The 20,929-nt window shown below is 45.6% G+C and overlaps 1 protein-coding gene across 2 annotated transcripts; it reads left to right on the top strand.

The window, feature by feature from the left end:
• Positions 1–1,077: 1,077 nt before the first annotated feature.
• Positions 1,078–17,472, top strand: LOC147161200 (transcription factor COE1-like). Of its 2 annotated transcripts, none has more exons than XM_086099081.1 (17): positions 1,078–1,477; positions 1,654–1,810; positions 2,287–2,350; positions 2,983–3,038; positions 3,142–3,215; positions 4,075–4,143; positions 9,833–9,914; positions 11,377–11,518; positions 11,915–12,015; positions 13,410–13,536; positions 14,636–14,724; positions 15,209–15,274; positions 15,398–15,560; positions 15,634–15,837; positions 15,913–16,107; positions 16,178–16,243; positions 16,934–17,472. In XM_086099081.1, the coding sequence occupies exons 1-16, from the start codon at positions 1,356–1,358 to the stop codon at positions 16,240–16,242; spliced, it is 1,776 nt and encodes a 591-aa protein (XP_085955207.1). In that variant the 5' UTR covers positions 1,078–1,355; the 3' UTR covers position 16,243; positions 16,934–17,472. The 2 variants fall into 2 exon arrangements, with proteins under 2 accessions (XP_085955207.1, XP_085955205.1); XM_086099079.1 differs by having other exon boundaries at positions 11,915–12,048.
• Positions 17,473–20,929: the final 3,457 nt, after the last annotated feature.

Genomic DNA, 20,929 nt, shown 5'->3' with positions numbered 1-20,929 from the left:
CGATTGTGTTGCAACATCGCTGAACTTGGAGAATCACAACTTGGAATCATTGAACTAAACGAACTTACAAAAAAAAATCATTGAATCCATTTGAGATGATCACGGCTAAGGAACAAAACAGGGTTTATGATCAAACCATTTTCAACTTCTACCGTGACCGTCGACCTGGCAGCAGCACGACGTACGGACTGAATCAGGTGACGCTTTTTCCCGCGATTCTGCAGTTCCTGCATTTCACATGTTGGCCGCACGGCGGTGCTGCAGGCTCAGCGACACGTCAGTTTGCTATCATGACGACTGACAAAAAAAGTTCTTTGTCGACGTTTTAAACTGCCTCTTTTGCTTTATTTGTTTTTTTCTTTTTTACTTCAACGTCCAACATAGCCCGGGCCACAAAGTACACAATGAAATTGAAGTATCTTTTAAATTATTATGGATATTTAAAAATCGGATTAAATTCATACAGTCCAAGAAACATGAATACTACATGTTTGTACAGTACTTAAAAATTTGCTGTACATGACGGAATCCTACTGGCAGGAATTTATTATATTTGGGTACTCATAATTGAACCTAATTATGTAATGTGATCTAATCAAGTGTCAAGCACGGCAACGAAAATAATTAATTTGATTGCATGACTGCTTTGTTTGTTTTCAGGTTATTTCTCAACAGATGTCATTTGTTGGCCCTTTGCGCGTGGATGGGGTCTCGCGGGGGTGCACGGAGGTTCGGGTCGACTCAAAAACGCAACATTAACTCCAGCAGGGTCCAGTGTGGACCCGTGGCCATCTGCCTGCACTTTTAACTACCGCCCTGAAACTTTTCGTGCCAAATACCCTCTTTAAAAAAATTAAAAAAATAAAACTTGTCTCACCACAATAACTAATCATTCATTTCAAATGGGCGTGAATTCTATGGGGATGTTCGCTATTATTAATTCAGAATCCAATTCTGCCATTCGTGGTTACGTGGAAGTGGTCACGCCCAGTTTCCCATCACCGGCACCTCCCCCCCTAACCCTCCGCCGTGCACCCCCATCTTCCACCTCCTCATCCAAGAGAAGCTCAAGCGGAACCTCCAGGAACTCTTCTTCTTATTATTATTATTATTATTTTTCTTCTTCTTCTTATGACATGAGGAGGAAGAGTCCCGCGATGAAGAGGATGCTGAGGCCCTGATTCCTTTGGGGGCCCCCTTTTGCTACATGAGGACACTTCGGACCCTTTCCTCCGTTGGGAGCCGTTAGCGCGGAGGAGCGCGAGCCAGTGCAGAGCCGGGCCGGTTCGATTCGGGTCCGGGTCCGGGTCCGGGTCCGGGGCGAGCGGCAAGCGCAAGCCGCCAGAGGTGCGCTGATGTTCGGCAGCAGCCTCAAGGAGGAGCCGCCGCTGGGGGGCATGAACGCCGCCGGCTGGATGCTGGGGGGTCTGCAGGGGGGCGGCCGCGGCGTGCTGGACGCCAACACCGCCGCGCAGAGGTCAGGAACGCGCTTCCAATTCTGTCACGTGATCCAATCCATATTCCTTCAAGTTCTGTCATCATTGTGGGACAACGCGTCGTCATTGGGGGGGGGGAAGAAAGCTAACGATGTCCAACTTTCTTTTGTTTTTTGTTGGTGTTGAATGGTGGCGTGTCGGGTTCGGTCGCCGGCAGCGGGGTGGCGGTGGGTCGCGCGCACTTCGAGAAGCAGCCGCCCTCGAACCTGCGCAAGTCCAACTTCTTCCATTTCGTCGTCGCCCTCTACGACCGCCAGGGGCAGCCGGTGGAGGTGGAGAGGACCAACTTCGTCGACTTCATCGAGAAGGACAAGGTACGCCCGAGTTCGAGTTTGTGCTTCTGACGCGTTTGTTCCGACTCCGTCGATTAGCCGATAAAGAAATGTTCCGCTCTGCTTGCAAAGCAGTTTTAATGTGGACACATGAGTCAAGAAATTGCTATTTTCAAATGTGCATTTTACATGAACTGTAACCCTAACCCAAATCCCCCCCGCCCCCCCCCCCCGCCCCCCCAATCGCTATTAATTTTTTGGGAAAGATGAGTTGAGTTTTTGTGTTTTTTGGTTTCTTTAAAGACCTTAAAAATGTTTAAGTGCTCTAAATACTATTTAAAAAAATATATTCCACCTATTGTGTGTGTGTGTCGACTGTGTTGGCGTGTTTATTTGGAGTTGATGGTAACACGTGTGTACTTATTTGAACACAATTAATCTATGGCAAGATTAATCTTTTTTTTATAATAATAATAATAATAATAATCTGATTGCTCTGGTTGTGTGCGTGTGTGCAGGAGAGCGCAGGCGAGAAGACCAACAATGGCATCCACTACAGGCTGCAGCTGCTCTACACCAGCGGTCAGTCACTCTCTCATGTACAGTCACTCACTAACAGTCACTCTCTCATTTACAGTCACTCGCTCGTGTCGTCACTCTCGTGTAGAATCACTCTTGTTTACAATCACTCATGCAAAGTCACTCTCATTACACTCACGCTCTCATTTTGTCATACTCTCATTTAAGTCACTCTCTCATATACTCACTCCCTTAATTGAAGTCACTTTCTCATTTAAAGTCACTCTTAATGCACTCTCTCATTTGGTGTGACGCTTTTCAATGGTTACTCTCACATGCAGTCATTCTCTCAATTACATTCACATTCTCATATGCAGCCACTCTCATGTAAAAAAGCCACTCTCATTACAGTCAATCGATTATCTCTCATGCCTTCTTCAGCACATGCAAGAATGTTTTATGGCTCAATTTGTTCTCTTCAAACTCGATTGTGACGAGTCGACTTAATTTGAAACGTATGTTGGCAACAGGAAAATAAGTTCAATATCACAATTTAATGTCATAAGCTTCACATTTTAACGTGACAAGTTTCACAGGACAACCAAATACGTGAAACGGATCATGTTCAAATGTGATCGTTTCTTCTCTGGTGAGAATGTCGCGAAAATGTGCGTGCGTGTTTTGTTCCTGTGCAGGCATCAGGACGGAACAAGACTTTTACGTCAGACTCATCGACTCCGCCAGCAAACAGGTGAGCGTGCACGCAGCCCCGTGTTGATGTGCGCGTGCGCGTGCGTGTGCGTACGTCATCACGCGTGTGAGAGCGTTCACACGTTTTGTGCTCTCTCTCGCAGCCCATCGTGTACGAGGGCCAAGACAAGAACCCCGAGATGTGTCGAGTGCTGCTCACGCACGAGATCATGTGCAGGTCAGAACCGCATACACGCGCGCGCGCACACACACACACACACAGAGCAATGACTTTTGTTTGTGTTTCATTATATCGTGATGAATTGTTCACTGCTCGAAAAAGAGAATGTGTGCTCTTGCATTAATTAATTGGGACACAGACAAAGTCGTCAGTCAAAGTGAGACTGGCTGTTGTGTCTCAGCGAAAACAAACCAAAAAAGATGTAAATTCAACATTTCAAACGGGGAAAAAAATCATATAGACAGCAACGTTTAGGATCGTCCACATTTCCAAAGAAACACTTTTTGCTTCTTGTAAATTCATTTGCATTTTTACAGTATATGGATATAGTTAGAAGTAGTGAGACTTTTTTTTTTCATCTATTTTTTTTTTAAACTAGCCTTGCATGCTGTGCCAAATATTGCTTGTAGTAGCCTATTGCAGGCGACCACGGAAAAATGGACGGCGGGCCACAAATGACCCCCCGGGATGTAGTTTGGACACCACCTGAACTAAGAGTTACAAAAGTCAGCTAGCTTCATGCTAACATATAATGCAGTGTCATAGATTTGCTAAGAGAAATTACTAGCATAACAGCTATCTATCTATCTATCTTTTTAGCCAGCTAGCTAGCTAGCTAGTTAGCTACCTAGCTAATAATAATAGCTAGCTTTCTATCCATCCATCCATCTGAAAGTGTACGCGTATGACAGGAAAGTGCGCCGACGCTGTCAGTAGAAAGCGTCTCCGGTGCAACTTTTACATCTATTTCTGTCCGCCATCACTTGCTCCAGCGCGTACCTTTCATGTACACGCACGCGAGGACGCGCGCACGCACGCGCGCGCGCACACTAACAGCTGTTTTGTGTCGTTGCAGTCGCTGCTGCGACAAGAAGAGCTGCGGCAATCGCAACGAGACGCCGTCAGACCCCGTCATCATCGACAGGTACACGACCGCGTGACAGTGTGTGCGTGCGTGTGTGTGTGGGTCATATTGCAAACACACACACTTTACAGTGGTGCACATACACGCGCACGGTAGTCAAAAACGCACACCCGCCCTCATCATTTAAAATGGGTCACCCAAAAAAAAACAAGTGACAGCCAAGAAGTGAAACGAGATCCGCGACGCATTTTTTTTTAACCCCCTTTTGTCAACGAGTGTGTATTTGTGTGTATTTGTGTGTATCGTGCTCGTGCACACTTTCCCACCCAAAAAGCAACTCATCCATCCTCCTCTTCTTCACCTCGTCCTCCTCTTCCTCTCGCTTCCACGAGAAAACGAAAACATTTGTTACGCTTCAAGTTTTTTTTAAACTTTTTTTTTTTTTTTTTTTTTGAAAAACAGTGCGCATGCGTGTGCGTGTTGGCGCGCAGCAGAGCGCACGATGGGAGATGTCAGGGAAGGTGGCAGGGATGGAATGCGGAGGTTACCGTGGATACCGTGGGAGACTTCCTGTCGCTGGCCGTTCACACGCTGCAACATCTGCAGCATGTGGACGCGCGCGCACATGTCACGCACACGTCATGCGGACACGAACGCGCACCAGACGCGACCACACGCACTCAAACACGCACACACACACGCACAGAGCGCGCGAGTCTCTTTAGCAGTCAAGCAGGCGTGTGATAGGATATCGTTGCATCTCTTTAACCTTTTATTAACACACAGCGACGGATTAACTGGGCCACACACACACGCACGCGCACGCACACGCACACGGCTGTCAGTCAAACGTTACACACACACACAAGGTGCGAGAGCGAAACTTTCCACGTGACTTCATCGCAAAAGCTTGAAAAAGACATCAAGTGTGTGTGTGTGTGTGTGTGTGTGTGTTAGAAGCGCACGTGCAGGAAGTCACGTGACTCCTCACATGTTAATTGATGCGTATGTTCAGGAAGTTCATTAACACGTCGCTAAAAATGTGCTGACATCATCGCTCTGTCTGAGCGTATGCGTGTTCGGCTTGAGTGTGTACATGTGTGCGTGCGTGTGTGTGTGTGTGTGTGTGTGGGGGGGGGTAACATTTGTTCCTAGTGCAGAATTAGACGAGGGTCAGGGTTAAGAGGGGTCACAGGCCAAGCAAAAAGGCGACAAGGAAACTCAGCAGAGAGATGACGACACGTGCGCACATGCTAAAAAGGAGGAAGAGGAGGAGGAGGAGGTGGAGGAAGAGGAATTTGCGGAAGATGTGGAGGAGAATGGAAATGAGGAAGTGGGGAGGAAGAAGATGAGGAAGAGGAGGAGGAGGACGATGAGGATGAAGATGAGGAGGAAGATGAGGAGGTGGAGGAGGATGAAGATGATGAGGAGTAGTAAAGAGATGAGGAGGAAGATGAGGAAGATAATGATGAGGATGTAGATGAAGAAGAGGAGGATGAGGACAGGTAGGAGGAGAAAGATGATGATGAGGAAGATGAGGAAGATGAGGAGTATTTGTAGTCAGCGAGTGTGAAGGTGCGCCTGGATGGAGGACGAGAACTTCTGCTTTGTTTCCCAGGATAAGCCCTTCGTGTGGGGAGTGCTGTCAATCAAAGGCTGCGAGGTGCGGGGGGCGGGGCGGGGGGGGGCTGTCAATCATTTGGAGGAGGAAGACAAGGAGGAGGAGGAGGAGGAGGAGGAGGAGGAGGGAATCTTCTTCTAAACGATCTCTTCATCTTTGCAGCCTTTGTCTCTCTCACGCACGCACACGCACGCACACACCTTTCTGTCATCCTACTTACCAAAATATCTCTGACAACCTCACACACGCACGCACGCACGCACAATCTTGTTTGTGTGTCGTCTCATTCAAATGTGTTCTGCCTTTGCAAAGTCTTGACTTGTTTTGTCTGCTTAATTAGTTTCACTGCAGTGTGTGTGTGTGCGCGCGCGCACGCGCGTGTGCGCAAGTGTCAGCATATGCTGGAGAGACATGTTGACATGATAGCACTTGCTTCTGTGCAGCTGTGACACACACACGCGCGCGCGCGCACACGCACTTGTATGTGGTGTGAAAAGGAGTTGTCGATTGCAGTGATGAAGATTTAAACATCATCTTCATCAATTATTGTTGATTTGATGTTAATTGCTGCTTATATTCCTTTTATCCGTTTGTGCGCGTGCGTGTGCGTGGTCTTCATCCTCGTCTGGCTTGTAATGAATTAATTAATGACTTGCCTCGTTACGATAATTCAAGTCATCATGAATGAATGAATGAAAGTCATTGCTGTCACCGATATTCAAATGTATGCGCATGTAACAGCCAATTAGGCGATTAAATGGAGGGGCGGCTTGATTACATATTATGCTAATGCGGGCCTACTTCCTTATATGGGCATGGTGTGTGCGTGTGCATGCATGTCATCTAGTCAGCTAATCTGCTCATTATACTTTGGTTGCCCCCCCCCCATCAATGCAATAATTCAGCCTCCTCCCTCCTGTGACATGGTCAGCTGACAGGAAGTGACATCATCAGACTTGCTCACTTGATGGCGATGTCAAGTGGCATCATCCTGTGTGTGTGTGCGTGATGAGGGTGAAGACGATGATGATGAAGGTGTTGAGAGTAATGCAGGCTGATCCATCCTCTTCCTCCTTCGTTTCCTGGTGCTCATTAGCATATCTCCCGGGAGACAGGCTGATTGACAGCCAGCTGGCGGCCTATCAATGAGGTGTGGTGGCTGTTATGCAAATGAAGTCATTTTAGCGTCCTTCCCTCCTCCCCCTTCCTCGCTCCCTTCGTTCTAATGCCGACGTTTTCCCGCTCGTCTAACCAACCAACCCCCCCTCGCCCCCTCAACCCTCCGTGGAAGCGTACAATCAAATTCACTAAAAAGCAGGAACTGTCCAAAGGGGGAGGAGTCACCATTTTTTTCCCGAGGTAGTTCCATCTGAAAATTTGTGGTGATTGGCAACTTGAATGCTGAATCACGACTTTCGAAATGCTGTGGATGATGTCACAGGTTTGGCCACGCCCACTCAAGTGGAGACTGAGGGTCAAGGGTCAACATAAACAAACGTTTCCGTACAGGCTCTTGTCACCGGTTGATCGTTTGTCCATTTGTGTTGTGTGATTGACTGGCGACCAGTCACATGGCGGATCAGCTGGGCGCGCAAGTGAAAGGCAGCGACCAATCGTGGCGGCATCTGGGGTCGACTTCCACACTTTTTCCATGCGCTCAACGTCTTTTGCTAACACCTGACAACAACTCTGCTGTTGTGTGTGTGTGTGTGTGTGTGTGCGTGCGCGCACGTGATTATTCTTAGCTAAGCAGCCTCGTGAGTCTTTGGGGAATATAACGGACACACGGAGTTCCCCGAGAAGGCCCCCCTGCGCCCCCCCCCCCTCACTTGTTGGCATCATGCAACTTTTAACAGGCTGCAAAATTGGACTGGACGATTTTGAAAAATAAGCGACTTGAACTTTTTATTGCGTTTGTGATTTATTTATTTATTTATTTTCCCAAGGCGGTCTTCTTGTGCATTTTGTAACAAACACAAGAAATAAATGATAGTGATGATAATTGAGATAAATGATCGTAAACGTAGCAAAGGGCAAGAGCGATGTTACCGCGTGGGGAGTGTTGCCCCGCCCACAATCACTGAGGCTTTTATAATGGCCTGCATTAAACGGAGGCCTGTTAACGGCCACGTGCGCACAATCCATTTACACTGTGTGTGTGTGTGTGCGCGTGCGTGCGTGTGTGTGTGTGTGGGCCCCATAGTTGGGGTCAATTGCAGGTTAGGGGGCTTTGAAATGGAGAAGGCCAGCCAATGAAAGTAAAGAAGAAGAAAAACACGATTGCGTAACTTCCCTCGCTTCTAAATTTGTTCCGTCAGTCGCTGTGCGTCATATCACAAATTTTGTCTTGTTTGCATTTCATTTCATGATCCAATTTTCAATTGATGACATCACAGTCACACGTGCTCGTGTTGCAATCTTACAAGAAACGTTGGGATCATTATCAAGCGCCTTGAGATACAAGCAAGGAGCAAGCCTTTTTTGCTTTGACTTGCGAGCAAAAATTTGCAATCCGAGTGAAAACAGCTGGACTCACTTGACAACAAGTCGCAGTTTGGCATCAAGCTGTTTTCTGCCAATCCCATCTGAAGTTTACCCGAAACAAAAAAGAATGACTTATGACTATTGTCATAAATAAATCCGCTAGCTGAATGCTAACACAAAATGCAGATAAGCAACATGCAAACAAAATGACAACACTCACAGGCATCTATTCTTTATCCTCTGCAAAGACAGGCCGATAGGATTGCAGCTTACTGAGTTATTGGCTCCTAGTTTGTATGACACTGCCCCCCGGTGGCCAAGTCATGCACACCACAATGAGCCACAATACATTCTCTTCAATTACTGAATCTTTTGATAACATGCAATTATGATATTGTGCTACTTTTTCTTTTTTTCTTTTACATGCACACTTGACTTTTTTCTTCTTCTTTTTTTACCTCATCGCGCAACATTTGTAGAAGATGCAAAATGATGAAAACTTTCACGTTTCACTGCTTCTACTTTTAATGCGCGCGCGTGCGTCCGTGGGCGTGCGCAGCGTGGTGAGGACGGCGAGACAGTGTGAGGTCACGGGAGGTCAGTGTGGCTGTCCTGCGCCGTGATAGGCTGTCACCCGGGGGTGAGAGGTCACCGTAATTAGCCATGCAGAATCCCGCCGCCCCGTGTTCCGAGCCGGCCCAAGCTCGTTAACGCGCGCTCTTACACACCGACCTGCCACCGCGTCTCACGCGCACACACATGCACGCTCCCACGCACACACCTCCGCTTTGTTCTCCTCGCAGAACGTTTTGCGAGTTTGCAAGTTAAACCTCTGGGGGGGAGACGAGAGAGGAGCCGACACAAACTTAAGCGAAATTTCCGATCCTCATGTCGACGAGAGCGCGTCACAATATGCAAATGAGTTTTTGCACATCAGCTCTTTAGTGGTACAAAAGGATTTTTTTGAATTTATCAAATGATTTAATTCGAGTTGTCAGGCGTTTGAATTTTTTAATCGGAATTAATCACATGAATTCAATAGTTAACTTATGATTAATCGCAGATGTTATATCTGTTCTAAATGTACAATAAAATATTTTTCATCTACGTTTTCATACTCTTGTTAACATAAGTGGAAAAAGCGTTAAACTCGTAGAAATATGTCTGCATCTTTTACTCCTTTCATAATAATCCCTAAAATGGAGTTAAACTTAAAAAGATGTACTGTAAAAAAAACGAGTGTGATATAGATTTGCGTTGAGGTCATTTTTCTGCCACTAGATGGCATAATTGCATTTGTAAGACATTGCTGACAGCTTTTCATATTAAGATCTAATTTTGAACGTGACGTCACTTGTGAAGTTGTGCACATTTTTAAAATTGTCAAAGACAACTTGGCCGCCGTCTCCACAAATATAAGCATAATTGTGACATTTATGACATATTAATTTTGGCATGGACGCATCTGCTGTGTTGCAACTGGAATTCACGGTCATTTGAGTGGCGATTTGTTTCTATTGTTATCAATATGTTTGAATGACAAGTGTTTCTTCAGCCATATTGTCGGTTACACTTTTGCATGTTGACAAATATTTGCCACTAAAATGGAGCAGATGCAAATATTGTGTTTTGCCGTCTTGTCAGATTCTTCCTCAAGTTTTTCCTCAAATGCAACCAGAACTGCCTGAAAAACGCCGGAAACCCGCGAGACATGAGGAGGTTCCAGGTACGAGCGTGTGCGTTACAAAAGCGTTGCACGCACATTCACACGCACGCACCCACGCACGCACAGACTGGCAGGAAGTAATGAGGAGGGGGAAGATGAGGTCCCATTTTCACTCTTGATTCTTTCCTTATCGAAGCTGCTGCGCGCCGTCAGGAAGAAAGCACTTTACTGCACGTGCGAGTGTGCGTGCGCGTGCGTGCGTGCCTGACAGCGGCAGCATGCGTGTGAGCGTGTCTAATTGTGCGGCTATTGTAGTGGAACCACAGGAGACAGCTCTGTTTCTCTGGGAGATAATTAAGGGCCGGACCCTTCACAGGAGCTCCGGCAGACCACCGCAAAACACACGCGCGCGTGCGCGTGCGTGAGATGACAGATTTGGCGCAAGGCATAAACCAAGCGAGTTTTCATCTTATTATTTATAAGACTTTATTGAAAACCGAAGTTTCCCACGCGGTGAAAGTACTCTGAATGCACCGTTTTGTTTGCGTAGCATTAGCAATTAGCAAGTGTGTAGCGTGTGTTATTCTGGTTTTTCTTTTGTCCCCAAGCGTCCTTTAAGCTGTTTAATGTCACCCCAGTTGGAGTTAACCGTAAAACTAAACACACGACAATAAGAATGACTTCCACTGTATATTTAAATACAAAACATGCTTCATTTTAAAAACGTCGCTAACCTAGCGCCAATGCTAAAAGCGAAGGGAGGATCCCATTCAAATGCTAACCCAAAGTTAGCATCAGCTTCGCGAGTGTTTTTCCTTCAAATAACGAACATCCACACACAAATGTTATGCATTAAATTTGTATTTTTAAATAATCGCAGTTTAATCTGTAATTTATTTATTTTTGCTAAAAATCAGCATCGGCCCAAAAAAATAATAATTTATTTGCCGCCATTTTGTACATGTAAATGTCTCCCATTTGGAAAAAAGCCACGCTTAAAGTTTTGATTTCAAAAAGTTGTGTGGACTTTGTGTACAGCAAACAAACACACAACTTACATCTGCTAGCTTCGTGCTAACATACAATGAAACTCCATAGAGGGACTAACAAATTGCATTTAGGAGCAACACAATATCCAATGAATTGAAGGCAAAAAATGTGGCATTACATTCAGTTTCATTATTTTATTAGGATTCATTTCTGATAAAGTACAAATGTTATGTTATAGTGCAGGTATTTCTTACCCCACATGAAAAAAAACGATAACTCTGAAACTCTTCTTTGTTTGTGTCTGCATGACTGAATTGATCTTTACTGCCCCCGGTGGCCAAGTTGTGAACACCAGGAGCTGCAATGAATTCATCATGATGAACAAATATTTATTATAGGTTTTTACAAAAATATGATATAGTACTATTTTCAAACACAAACATTTTGTTGGATTTCTATTGATTTATTTTGGAATTCTTTTGACAAATTCATCAATTCTTGTTTTTTGATATAACTTTCCGGCCTTTGCAAGGTGGTGGTGTCCACGACGGTGGGCGTGGACGGTCACGTGCTGTCCGTTTCCGACAACATGTTCGTCCACAACAACTCCAAACATGGCCGCCGGGCCCGCAGGCTCAACCCGGCCGACGTAACGCCGTCGTACCTCCATCATGGTAACGCACTACACAACACAAACTCTGCGTGTGTGCGCGTGCGTGTGTGTGTGTGTGTGTGTGTGTGTGTGTGTGTGCGTGCGCGCGTGCATGTGTGCGCGTGTGTGCGTGTGCGTGCGTGCCAACATCATGACCAGCAGATGGTTGATGGATTTAATCCTATCAGGTGATTCCTGCCCTCCCATCTGGCTAATCACATACACACGCGCACAATGTGTGTGCGTGTGGGGTAGAACTTGATATTTTGTGTCGTTGACGACATGATTGATGTTTTGGAACTTGCGCTTGATCACATGAGATATTAGCGCTCGTTCAAGTATTTCAGGCGCTTCAAATGTATTTGTTGAAATGTCTTCATTTGTTTTGCGTTTGCATTTTCAAATGTTTTATCATTAGGAGGCTCGCCGTGCATCAAGGCCATCAGCCCCAGCGAGGGTTGGACCACAGGGGGCGCTACGGTCATCGTGATCGGCGAAAACTTCTTTGACGGGCTGCAGGTGATCTTCGGCTCGCTCATGGTGTGGAGCGAGGTGGGGCTGCGTCCTACTCTTCATCATCCTCATCCTCATCTTTCCACATTGGAATGAATGCAAATGCCATCAATCAATTCCAGTTTCCGCTCCCAAAAAACAAAATGTTTGTCATCGGCTTTTTGATAGCGCTCGATAATATTGTACATTTTCCAAACCTGTAGTTGCAAAACAATTGTGCGTCAGGTCAGGATGAATTGATTTGGACTGTGCGTCTCCTCGTGGTGTCCCCACCAGGGGGCAGTATAATCCACACAGATGGAGACGCTCACAACTCTTCAGTAAGATGAAGTCACGTTTTTTTCGTCAATTTCATCTTTTCCTATCGTCCACGGGTGTCCAAACTTTTCCCTCCTGAGAGCCACATACAAAAAAATGCAAAGATGCAAGGGCCACATTTTTGTTTTTTACTTTGTAGTTTTTTAACTCATTCACTGGTAGCCATTTTGACTGAAGCAACCCCCTTCGCTCCCAGCTATCTGACAGGATTTTGACTGATTTTGCAAGGCCCACAGAATATTGTGTTGGACACAAAACATGGAACCAACCAAAAGAAAGATTAGAGTCTCTTTTTACAACATGGCCCTGGTTGATCTCTTATACTCTGCGGCCACCTGCTGGCCGTTTTTGTAATAACTACCATTGCCTCAAGCATTCTTTTCAGTTAAGAGGCTGCATCAAAGCCTTCTGTATGCTCTAGCATAATTTTTTTTTTAACACGTTTATGGGATCATGGTAATATTTAAAATAGAATAATTTATATGTTTTGAAAGCAAATGAGTTCAACATGATAAGACCAATCGATCAAACAACTACTTTCCTAACCACTTTTTTCGAGAAAAATCTTATCAAGACTTTTTATTAGAGGTGCAAATAGCTGCGGATTTTGTATTTTTTATTAATTTTTTTTATTATTATGATTAGTTTTTTATTGATTTTTTTGTTTTAATTCTTTGCTTTCCACAGTGTTTCTGTTACTATTACTATTATTTTTTTAGTCCCCATTATTCCCCTATCCCGCATTTTTTTTTTTTTTACATCAACATTTTAAACGCTACCCATGCTAATCCCACCCTTTTTATTTCTTGATAAAAAAAAATGAAATAGCATTGCAAATCATGTCAATTTATTTTTACGTATAATTTTTAAATGTCACGGGCGCTAAAAAAATGGACAGTGGGCCGCAAACGGTTCCTCCGAGCCGCAGTTTGGACACCACAGCTGGAGCCAAAATTGTGTTTTGATGGCATGAAACCTTTTTAAAAAAGTTGAGCATGTGAAGTGTGACCTCGCAAAATGTTGTGGGTGAGTCGACGTAAACGTCGTGCGTCGCCGTCCGCCTCCTCTCTCGCCTCTTGCAGCTGATCACGCCGCACGCCATCCGCGTGCAGACGCCGCCGCGGCACATCCCTGGCGTGGTGGAGGTCACGCTGTCCTACAAGTCCAAACAGTTCTGCAAGACCACGCCGGGACGCTTCGTATACACGGGTACACACGCACGCTCAGGCACGCGCACGCACACGCACGCACACTCACGCTACTTCCTTTGCAGAAGCACCACCATTTTTGCTTTATTGAAACTTAACTTATGAACATTCACATTGTTAGAACAACAAACATCAATACAAGGAAGCAATGGATGCTGTTGATGGACTTGGCATGATGACATCATCATGACAGCAACACAAGAGGAGTTCATTGGAAGTGACCTTCCATCATTAAGCTGGCAAATGTTTTATTTTTTTTTCTGTTTTTGTTTCTGATGTTTGCGGCTCGTTTTTGTTGGCCAAAAGAAGAAAATTAGGCCAGCTGGCTTCTAATTGGTCCGTCTGGCATTTAACGGAGGCTCCTATTGGCCGATGGCTTCCGCATGTGACCCGGCCGACCCCAGCCCGTGAGAACTGCACACGGGAAGGCCGCATGTGCGCGCTTGCTCTTGTGGAAAGTAAAACGAATGAAGTGGCCCTTGAACTGCTTGTATCACAACTTTTTGTTTTCTTCCGCAGCAAAGCCACTGCAAGACAAGAGTGTCTATTTTTAAAACATGTAATTATTATATATTTTTAAAGGTTTTTACAGTACAGTTGACGCAGCTGGATTCATAGCTAATTAGGACCTGGTCCCACTGTGCATCGTGAAAACCTGCCAATAAGTGATGCTCATTATAATTGTCGTGGGAAAATAATTTAAACCAAAAAGTACATGGAATAAATGAGAAAATTCCACTTTTAAGTGTTTCCATGAAACCCAAAAAGAAAAAAATCAACAAAAAAGTGACTCCAGCGATGATTACAAGTTGCACTTCTTCGGTGCAGTACCACCTTGTGCCACAACAACCCTGGCAGCACTGAGTTCTACTCAGTGCCATTAAGAGAAGAGAAGAAGAAAATACAGTCAAGCCTGTCAATATTGTTGCACGTTCAAGTCGCAGTTTGATGGCTCATGCTTATTTCTGTTCGGCTCACATTTTAGCTTAGCATTATGCTAACGACATTTCGGTATGTGTGCTTTGGTTAAACCTTTTGAGTGTTTAACACTAAATAGCACGTTTAATTGACTGGCATGTGTGCGTGTGTGTCCTTTGAAGCTCTCAACGAGCCCACCATCGATTACGGCTTCCAAAGACTACAGAAGGTCGTCCCTCGTCACCCCGGAGACCCTGACAAGCTGCCAAAGGTGCGCGTGAACACACGCACGCGCATGGGGCGGGGCAGTGGACTGCGCGAAAGGATTAGCAGCAAACATGATTGAGGAATTGCTCACTGAATGTGCGTGTTGAATGTGCACTCACGAAACACGCACACAAAGTTGCACTCGCAGGCGCGCGCACACACACACGGGCATCCCCGCTCCCACCCAGCTGATGTCACTTGCCGCCCGGTGATGATGTCATGTTGGCCGATGAGGTCACGGCTTTGTTTGAAGACGGCCGCGAGAGGAAGGTCATCCAATCATCTGTCGTCTGTGCGCGTGCGCGCAGAATGAGCTGATGAAGTCATTGCAGTATTTCTCCCAAATATTCTTTTACACAAAACCGTTTTTAAAGCAGCCATGTTTGGATTGTGTGTGAGATTGTGACATTCGGTGAGGGAGGGGTTGCATCGGCAACAGGAAGGAGAAGAAGAAAATGTAAGCGCTTCCTGTTGCTGCCTCCCCGCAGGAGCTGATCCTCAAGCGGGCCGCCGACCTGGTGGAGGCGCTCTACACTCTGCCGCACAGCAACCAGGTCAGCGTGCGTCACGCCGGGGTCACGTGACATCATTTTGGATGTCATGACATGTATCCTATGGTGCGTGCGATGATGTCATGTGATCATGTGATCATGTGACGTCTCGTGTGTCTGCGGCAGGAAGCGATGGCGAAGCGAGCGGCGAACATCGCGGAAGCTCTGTACAGCGTCCCGCGAGGCCACGCCCATCTGTCTGGCCACGCCCACCCCGGCTCCATGGCCGCAAGCTCCTTGCAGGGGCAGCTGTCCGTCAACGTGTCGGAGCCCTCGCGGACCAATCAGGGTGCGTGGCTTTCCGAACCCCGCCCCCGCTAAACCTTTTTCCCACACGGCTGACTCCACTGCGCCCCCCGCAGGCTTCCTTCGAAGCGCCGGCGGCGCGAACGGCCTGACTCCTCACGGTTACGTGTCGGCCGGCTCCACGCCGCAACACGCCGGCTACTCGCACACGCCGCCGCCGCACGCCACCATCAACGCGTACGCCAACAACGGCGCCATCAGCGACTTGGGAGCCTCGCCCGCCTTCATCAACCCGTCCGCCGACAGCTCGCCTTACGCCAGTCAGTGTGTGCGTGCGCGTGTGCATCGATGCGTGCGTGTGTATTAATGTCGTGTGTGCGTGTGCGTGTGCGTAGTGGTCCCTTCCAGCCCCACACTGGCGTCGCCAACGTCTTTGCCCGCCAACTGTTCTGTGGCGTCTTCGGGCGTCTTCTCGTTCTCACCCGCCACTTTGCTGTCAGCCGCCGTCAAGCAGAAGTCGGCGTTCGCGCCAGTCGTCAGGCCTTCCTCCTCGCCGCCGCCATCTTGCACAAACGCCGGCGGCCTCCACGGTGATGCGATGACGCCACCTGACCCCTCCCCTTTTGCGTCCTAACTTTTCTTCCGTGTGTGCGTGCGCAGAAGGCAACTTTGCGGAGCCGGTGAAGTTCTCGTCGGGCGGCCTTCAAGGTCTGGCTTTCAGTTGAAGTAAGTCCCGCCTTTTCTGTGGTGACATCACTTCCTATTCCTCTTCTTGCTTGTCTTTTTTTTTAAGTGTTTGTGTCCACATCACTTTTTTTTTAAATTATATAACATTTATTGAACATAGATGAATAATACAACAATAATAATAATAATACAATTCCCATCCCTTAACTCACTTGCTCCCAAAAAACGTATAAATACGTTCTATTTTAAATGTTTTAAGTGTCCCAAAGACATATTTTTATGTTTGTTTTTTTTAATGCTAAAGCAGACAGAAAGCTCTGGTGCAGCCTTTGACCTGAAGAGGAAAAACGGCCAGCAGGTGGCAGCAGAGTATAAGAGATCAACCAGGGCCATGTTGCAACAAGCTTCCACTGTTTTAAACAGATTTGTGAATAATGATGAAACATCAACATTTCTTGTTCATTACAAATTTAAGAAACTTCAAATAATTGTCAATCTCAAGGTTTAAAGTTTAATCATTTATATTTATGGATATCAAATTTTCCCAACAAAACATAAAAATGAGTCAAAACAATTTTTGGGCACTTTTTGCTTGTCAATCTTTTGCCCCTCCCCTTTCGTCACGTCGTCTCCATCCTGTCGTCCTAAATGACATTTGTTTGCCTCGATGTTTTTGAAAATGTTTCATTTTATCCTCCCTAAAACTTCTCTTTGTGTTCCTCGTGGCAGTCGGCCCACGAACGCGATCCCGGCAAAGGCGAGCTTCCCGCCTTCCCGACACAAAAGAAGCTCCTCAACTCATCCGGACCAGGCGTCAACACAGGAAGTTGCTTTTATTTTGTAGGGTTCTGTTGTGTTTTTTTCGTCTGGTCTTTTTCCTGCTGGAGAGCGACCAATCCGGTGTGACTTCTTGATGGGGCCCGCCCACGGCAATCAGCCAATCACAGCTGATGTTGTTTTTTTTTCCCGTCATTCATTGTTTTTCCTGCAATCGTTTAAACGTCGAGTCGCAAATTGTCTTCGTCGAAGCCACGAGCGTCTTTTGTCTTCCTTTTTTCAATCCAATTTTGGGTGCCTCAGTGCTGCTGTGTCGTGTTAGCAACAGCAACCGTCTTGCATGAAAGGGGATTTCTATTTCTTAGATTTTTGCTTTTTGTGCCCGAAGAAACAAAACAAAACATGTTAAGACGTTTTCTAAGCCCTTTTTCACTTTGGAATGTAAAAAAGCAAACTTTTGTGACATTTGAATTAAACTTTGTTGCGTGTCATCAGCTCGTTTGTCGTCATTTCACTTTTCTGTTTTGGATTCTTGCAACGTGCACGATTCTGCTCAACGGACGATTCATTAGGAACCTCGTCAAAAGGCGTCCAATGCAGAAATTCTGCCGTTTTTGACGCTAATCGGGGCCACTTTTGATTGACGCGGTGAGGTGCGTGCGTGCGTGCGTGCGTGTGCGTGCGCACACGAGACCGAGCGCGAGTACGAGTACGAGGCATCCATTAGCTAATGGATGTCTGCTCTCTATTCTCTCCTCCGCCGTCACTTTGTCACACTGACACCCTTGCTGCCGCACTTCACCCCCGAACGCAACACGCACACACCCAACATTTGGATGACGTACTTGGAAGGTTCGGAGGATGAAAATGCTCGGGAAAATTCTTACTTTCATGAGTTGACGTTTTCACACTTACGCAAAAGGTGAGTCAGTTAAAAAACAAACGCCTTGTTTAAAAAAAATAATAATAATACGCCTTACGGTCGATTTAAAAAATAAAAAATGTTGTTTGTTTTTTTTCTTCGTTTTTTAAAATCCTTACTACACATGGCCATTAAAAAAAAATAACTTACTATACTTTGTCGTAAAGTCTTACTTTGTTAAAAAAAAAGAAGTCTTATGGTCGATTATTTCTTTTTTGGTCGTTTAAAAAAGAAAATACGGTTTCGGTTAGGGTTAGGGTTAGGGTTTTGGTTAGGGTTAGGGTTTCGGTTAGGGTTTCGGTTAGGGTTAGGGTTTCGGTTAGGGTTAGGGTTAGGGTTTCGGTTAGGGTTAGGGTTCGGGTTAGGGTTTCGGTTAGGGTTAGGGTTTCGGTTAGGGTTAGGGTTTCGGTTAGGGTTTCGGTTAGGGTTAGGGTTTCGGTTAGGGTTAGGGTTAGGGTTTCGGTTAGGGTTAGGGTTAGGGTTTCGGTTAGGGTTAGGGTTTCGGTTAGGGTTAGGGTTTCGGTTAGGGTTAGGGTTAGGGTTTCGGTTAGGGTTAGGGTTAGGGTTTCGGTTAGGGTTAGGGTTTCGGTTAGGGTTCGGGTTAGGGTTTCGGTTAGGGTTAGGGTTTCGGTTAGGGTTAGGGTTTCGGTTAGGGTTTCGGTTAGGGTTTCGGTTAGGGTTTCGGTTAGGGTTAGGGTTTCGGTTAGGGTTTCGGTTAGGGTTAGGGTTAGGGTTAGGGTTTCGGTTAGGGTTTCGGTTAGGGTTAGGGTTAGTGTTTCGGTTAGGGTTAGGGTTAGGGTTTCGGTTAGGGTTTCGGTTAGGGTTCGGGTTAGGGTTTCGGTTAGGGTTAGGGTTTCGGTTAGGGTTAGGGTTTCGGTTAGGGTTAGGGTTAGGGTTAGGGGTTAGGGTTTCGGTTAGGGTTAGGGTTAGTGTTTCGGTTAGGGTTAGGGTTAGGGTTTCGGTTAGGGTTTCGGTTAGGGTTCGGGTTAGGGTTTCGGTTAGGGTTAGGGTTAGGGTTTCGGTTAGGGTTAGGGTTTCGGTTAGGGTTTCGGTTAGGGTTAGGGTTTCGGTTAGGGTTTCGGTTAGGGTTAGGGTTAGGGTTAGGGTTTCGGTTAGGGTTTCGGTTAGGGTTAGGGTTAGGGTTAGGGTTTCGGTTAGGGTTAGGGTTAGGGTTAGGGGTTAGGGTTAGGGTTACGGTTAGGGTTAGGGTTAGGGTTTCGGTTAGGGTTTCGGTTAGGGTTAGGGTTAGGGTTTAAAAAATGTTGTTTGTTTTTTTTCTTCGTTTTTTAAAATCCTTACTACACATGGCCATTAAAAAAACTTACTATACTTTGTCGTAAAGTCTTACTTTGTTAAAAAAAAAAGTCTTATGGTCGATTATTTTTTTTTTGGTCGTTTAAAAAAGAAAAAAAGAAAAAGAAAATACGCCTTACCATGCACGGTCGATTTAAAAAATATAAAATTTTGTTTGTTTTTTTTCTTCATTTTTTAAAAGCCATTCAAAAAAAAAAAAACTTACTATACTTTGTCGTAAAGTCTTACTTGGATGAAAGAAAAAAAAAGTCTTAAGGTCGATTTTTTTTTTTGGGAACCCTTACTTGGTTGTTTAAAAAAGAAAAAAAGAAAAAGAAAATACGCCTTCCTACGCACGGTCTATTTCAATTTGTTTTTTGAACCCTTATTAAACATGGCCGCTTAGAAGAAAAAGGTTTTACATGAGTCCTACAGTACTGATAAATATCATCATCCTAATTATCGGTATAATAACATACTTTATCATATTAAAGTTGCGGAAAACAATTATTTTAATTTTGTTTTTTTTAGAAATAATGCGATAAAAAAAAATTCCATGAAAAACTGGACATGATTTCCAAACTAAGTTTGTAAAAATGAATTCCGTCAGTGATTTGCACTTTGATAAAAACGTCGACGATTGTCTTTTTCAAAGCTCAAGCAAATAATTGCCGATGTTTTATTTTGAAAAACACAAAGATTGGTCTGCTTTCATGGCGGACGACAGAAATCGCAGATTTGCTGTTGAACGGATGCCATTTTGAGCATTTGGATGATTTGAAGTTAAACGAAGTCTCCAGCTGTTGATTCGATCGTCGATTAGCAGTCGATTCTGTTTTCAGCTGTTGATCAATTTGTGCGCCTGTTAAGCGGTTCTGTAGAGCGAGTGCGATGTGGCGTGCTAAAGCTAAAGCTAAAGCTAAAGCTAAAGAAATCCGTCAGTGATGACACACTCAAGTCTCTTGTCACGTGAACACGCACACGCACACACACACGCACACGCACACGCACACGCCGAGTAGTCACTTAAGCAGAGTGTTGTAAATCGATGTGGGACTTGAAGCGAACCCTCACAACAATTATCCTTCGTTCCTTGAGCAGCTTCCGTCTCCTCCATCTTCATCGTCTTCCTCACAGTTCTGATGATAATGATGATGATGATGATGATGATGATGATGATGATGATGATGCGCTTCCCTCGGGTTTTGCAGCTAAGTGCCTTCAAGATGTCAGCCGACAGCTGACGTGATGTTAGCTGTCAGCTAACCGCCGCAACGCTAAACTTCTTGGTCTGCTGCTTTTTCTCTGATATTGACGAGAGGCAGAGAAGGTCCCCAACTGATGTTGGTCGCTTCCATGCCTGCGCCAATTGTCGTATGTTGCGTTTGTGTGTGTGTTGCTGCAGTTGTTGGAAGGCGTGTAAATGAGCCCGACATTGAGGCTAATTTCTGTTAGCTCGTCCGCGGTGTTTGTTTTGACATGACATGTTAGCAGTTAGCGAAGCAAAAACCAGTCACGTGTTTTGCTGGAACCTTCTGCTGTTGAACCCAATTCTTTCCGTTAAGAATTTTCCACCCACATTTGTGTTGGTGCGAGTTGAGCTCACATGCGCGCTCCACCCAGCGACCTCCTCCCAGATGACATCACCGCAAGACCGACAGCTAAAAGGCAACAATGTGTGCGTGCGTACGCGAGGGTTCAGATCGACTTGATGATCTCACACGCTGACTTTT

The sequence above is a fragment of the Leptonotus elevatus genome, chromosome 16 (genome assembly GCF_054856555.1).
Source record: "Leptonotus elevatus isolate MCC_2025b chromosome 16, RoL_Lele_1.0, whole genome shotgun sequence".
NCBI classification, from domain to species: Eukaryota; Metazoa; Chordata; class Actinopteri; order Syngnathiformes; family Syngnathidae; genus Leptonotus; species Leptonotus elevatus.
The sequence above is the reverse complement of the archived record's forward strand: the minus strand, read 5'-3'. Positions and strand labels throughout refer to the sequence as shown.